Genomic DNA, 4,434 nt, shown 5'->3' on the forward strand with positions numbered 1-4,434 from the left:
GAACACGATCCAGCGCAGAACACTAAATCCTGGTACAGACGGGTTCTCGTGTGCCGCGTTGTTCACAGTCATGGCGGATTTCGTGTATGTTCTTTTCTGCCTTCTAAAAAAACATGGCACAACATTGACAACTAGAGCGTAGCTTGGAGTAACTTTCTGAAGCAAGATAACAACTAGCTTGTGCTCTGTTAAGATGAACACTAACCATGTTCCTCTAAGGCCGTGCCTTACGCCTTTACCCTGAAGATTGTATGCCCTACTCATGGAGGAGTATTCGTCAACTGAAGATTTCATCTATATCGTGCAATTTTTGGTGGCCAGGCTATCTCTGAGTCTTGGTTTCTTCTGAAGAGGATAAATTTTGTCCAGGCTGGGCACGTAGATTCTGTTTAGCCATAACGTAGAGCAGATGATACTTGACACAAAGATCGAGACCAAGCGCCCCGGATTTGAATCAACCGTTCGCCGGGACGGTAAGCGTGGAATCGTTTCATGTGGCGGGGGACTCTGGGAGCTAGCCGAGCCATCTATCGAGCGGCAGTTGACTTCCGGGACTAAAAGCCATGCGTGGTTCCGACGACACTCGTTTAGTCAGATCGTCCCGGGCTATAAAAGAATGCGTTCCACGCCTTGCACCACCACACCATCACGAGCACTCGCAACAGCTTCACTCAACCAGCAGTGAAAGATCACCCAGAGACCGACTAGCAGTGATCGATGGCGTCCGTCCGGCGCCCGTGCGCGGTGGTGCTGCTCGCCTGCGCCGCCGCATTCCTCGTCACGGTCGGCGCCCAGCCGATGGACAACCCCATCCTTTCGGACCCCAACGTGGTACCCGTCTACATGAGCCCCGGCGCGCAGCCCACCGTGGTGAGCTGCTACAACCAGAGCAGCCCGTCGCAGGCCCCAGAGTGCATGATCCCGGTGCGCCGGTGCCCCGCCGGCTGCCGCGACCTCTGCTACGTGCACTGCCCCAGCTGCAAGCTCGTCTGCAGTAAGAACACCACACACATACACGTCCATGTTTTTTGCATTCATTTCGCAGTTAGAAAGTTACTGATTGCTCGGCTCGATCGTGTGCTTGATGCATCATTGGAACCCAACAGTGTGTGAACTGGCCGGCACGGAGTGCTACGACCCGCGCTTCGTGGGCGGCGACGGCAACAAGTTCCTCTTCCACGGCCGCAGGGACGCCGACTTCTGCCTGCTCTCCGACGCCAACCTGCACATCAACGCGCACTTCATCGGCAAGCGCAACGTGAAGGCGGCGCGGGACTTCACATGGGTGCAGGCGCTCGGCATCCGCTTCGGCGGCCACCGCCTCTACCTCGGCGTCAAGAGGACGGTCACCTGGGACAACGCCGTCGACCGCCTCGCCATCACCTTCGACGGCATGCCTGTCGAGCTGGACGCGGCGCCGGCCGCCAGCTGGAGCCCGGCCTCCGCGCCCGCGCTGTCCGTCTTACGCATCGGCGCGGCCAACGGCGTGGTGGTGCGCCTCGACGGCCAGTTCCGCATCGTCGCCAACGCGGTGCCGGTGACCGAGGAGGACTCGAGGATCCACGACTACGGCCTCACCGCCGACGACAGCCTCGCGCACCTCAACGTCGCGTTCAAGTTCCACTCCATCAGCGCCGACGTGCACGGCGTGCTCGGCCAGACCTACCGCTCCGACTACGTCAGCGCCGGGGTTGACATGGGCGCCAAGATACCCGTGATGGGGGGTGCCGCAAAGTACCAGGTCTCGGACATCTTCGGCACGGACTGCGAGGTGGCGCGCTTCGCCGGAGAGGACGTCGTCCGCGTCGGGGCGGTGGACATGATCGACGAGCCGGCCGACACCATGTGCGGCAGCGGCAAGGGCAGCGCCGGGCTGGTCTGCAAGAAGTGAAGTGGTACCGCGAGCTGATTTTGCCTCATTACCCTCGTAAGTGTGCCCATACACGTCTACGTGCTCGCTGCTGCTACACTAGTAGCTCCGGATTTGGTTTCAGAATAAATCACCGGGTGGTGATGTCGTGTCTTTGTGTGTTAGTCAATCGATCGTTGTGTAGGGCAACGTTGGAAATCCAGGCGTTGCTCGGTGTGTGCAGGCTAGGATAGGATCGGCAGGGCTTGGTCCGAAGACCAAACCAGATGCATGTCGAGCCAATCTTGGCTACTTTTTTTCCTCAATGTACTTTCGAATATAATGATTGAACAATCAAGTTTGTTTTTCATGTTTCTAGACGGTGGTTTTTTTTTTTGAAACAGAGGCAAAAGACTTGCCTCATTCATTAATAAAGGAGGAGAGTTTTAGAGTACATAAAAGTGGCTCCACAACATGGCCCGTCCGTCAACAAAATGAAAAACAGAAACTACTCTCGCGGCATGATAATGCTCAGGTGCGTGGCTCCTGCCGTGACCCAAAGTTTGGCTTCATCTTGTATTAGTTTTAGCATGTAGAAAGGCGGCGTTGATTTCTTCCTAAAAACTCTAGCGTTTCTCTCGTTCCAAATGGCCCAACCAACAAGCATAGTAAGGGAAGCCATGGCCTTCCGATTCGCCGTATTGGGTTTCGACATGTTTGTCCACCAATGCTTGATATTGCGCTCCGCCTGCCATTGATGGATCTCGAGAGCCCCTAGGCCAAGCCACTCCTTTACCAATCTCCACACGCGCAAGGTGAACCTGCACCGAAAGAAGAGGTGCGCGGACGTCTCGTTTGCCCTTCTGCAGAGGGTGCACAGTCCGCAATTCTCCCAACCTCGCTTCTCCAATCTATCCGCCGTCCATATTCTGTTTTGAATCGCTAGCCAGGAGAAGAACTTGACCTTGGGGGTGCCCAAACCTTCCAAATAGTCTTGTTCATGGTTGTCGTCATGGAGCCCAAGAACTGGACCCTGTAAGCAGAGGCCGCCGAATACTCACCGTTCGCCTCAAATTTCCAGGATATGTCATCATCAATCTCTGGTGAAAGCTCGAATTGTTCCAGGTGGATCCAAAGGTCCACGAACTCGACGATGTGGTTGGTCGTTAAGTTGATGGAAGGGTTGATCTGGCGCACCCAAGCATTGTCTCGCAGTGCATCCCTCAGCACCCACTTCTTCCGCTTGGAGGCTGCGAAGATTAGGGGGGCGATATCTTTTGGTTTTTTCCCTCTCAACCATGGTGCCTCCCAGAAGGGCGTCTTCCCTCCATTTCCCACGGTGATGACGGTGGATGCGTAGAAGAGGTCCATATCCACCGTGAGCACGGGTTTCCTAATCCCACCCACAATCTAGTCGGGTCCTTCCACTCTATCCATGGCCATCTCAATCTTAGAGCTCTTGCAAATTTCCCCAAGTGTAGGACTCCAAGCCCACCGAGATGCGTAGGGCGGCAGACAGTGTCCCAGTTGACCTTGCATTTTGCACCTGAAGTTTGACTCTGAGCTGACCAGAGGAAAGCACGCTCAATTCTATTGACATTGTGTAGCACGCCGGCGGGGACGTTCAGGGATGTGATGTGGTAGACGACTTGAGAAGTGAGGACCGATTTGACCAAGGCCGCCCGGCCAATTGTGGTGATGTTTCTCCCTTGCCAAGGAGGGAGCTTCGCAGCCACCTTGTCCTCTAGGTGTTGGAAGTCCACCCTTTTCAGCTGCCAAATGGATAATGGGAGGCCCAGATACTTCAATGGGAAAGAAGTTCGCGATGCTGGCAGGCTGTGGAGTATGTCGTCAAGATTTAGGTTGCCACAGCGAATTGCGACGACAGAGCTCTTCTGAAAGTTGGTGGATAGACCGGTGACCCCTCCAAATGCATCAAGGATGGCCGCAAGGTTGGCCACATCTTCCCGTGAAGGGGAGATGAAGATTGCCGCGTCGTCGGCATACAGGGAGGTACGGACAGTAGATCCACGGCCTCGAATTTTCTGGAGCAGGTTGTGACTTGTGGCAATGTCGAGGAGCTGCTGTAAGGGGTCGATCGCGAGGACAAAGAGAAGGGGGAAAGGGGGTCCCCTTGTCTGAGCCCTTGTCGATGGTAGATGGCTGGCCCGGCAATACCGTCGAGGAGGACGCGAGAAGAGGACGTGCATAAGAGGGCCGCCACCCAATCCCGAAAGCGGACTGGAAATCCCAACCGGCGGAGTAGGTCAAGGATGTACTCCCAACGCACCGAGTCAAAGGCCTTCCGGATATCCAACTTGAAGAGCAAGGATGGAGTTCTGTTTCTGTGGAGACGTCGCGCAAGGTTTCTCACATACATGAAGTTGTCGTGGATGCTCCGTTTCTTGATGAAAGCACTCTGCGTAGTGGAGACAAGGTTGTTCATGAAAGGGCCCAGGCGGGATGCCAACACCTTGGCGATGATTTTAGCAATAGCATGGATGAGGCTAATGGGGCGGAAGTCCCCGATTTCTTCCGCCCCATCCTTCTTTGGTATGAGCACAATGTTGGCCGAGTTGAGCCAG

General features: G+C 55.3%; 1 protein-coding gene across 1 annotated transcript; it reads left to right on the forward strand.

The window, feature by feature from the left end:
- The first annotated feature begins 653 nt into the window (after nucleotides 1–653).
- LOC123041368 (uncharacterized) lies at nucleotides 654–2,219 on the forward strand. The gene is made up of 2 exons (XM_044463991.1): nucleotides 654–994; nucleotides 1,107–2,219. The coding sequence occupies exons 1-2, from the start codon at nucleotides 718–720 to the stop codon at nucleotides 1,889–1,891; spliced, it is 1,062 nt and encodes a 353-aa protein (XP_044319926.1). The 5' UTR covers nucleotides 654–717; the 3' UTR covers nucleotides 1,892–2,219.
- The last annotated feature ends 2,215 nt before the right edge of the window (nucleotides 2,220–4,434 follow it).

The sequence above is a fragment of the Triticum aestivum genome, chromosome 2B (genome assembly GCF_018294505.1).
Source record: "Triticum aestivum cultivar Chinese Spring chromosome 2B, IWGSC CS RefSeq v2.1, whole genome shotgun sequence".
Classification (NCBI taxonomy): Eukaryota; Viridiplantae; Streptophyta; class Magnoliopsida; order Poales; family Poaceae; genus Triticum; species Triticum aestivum.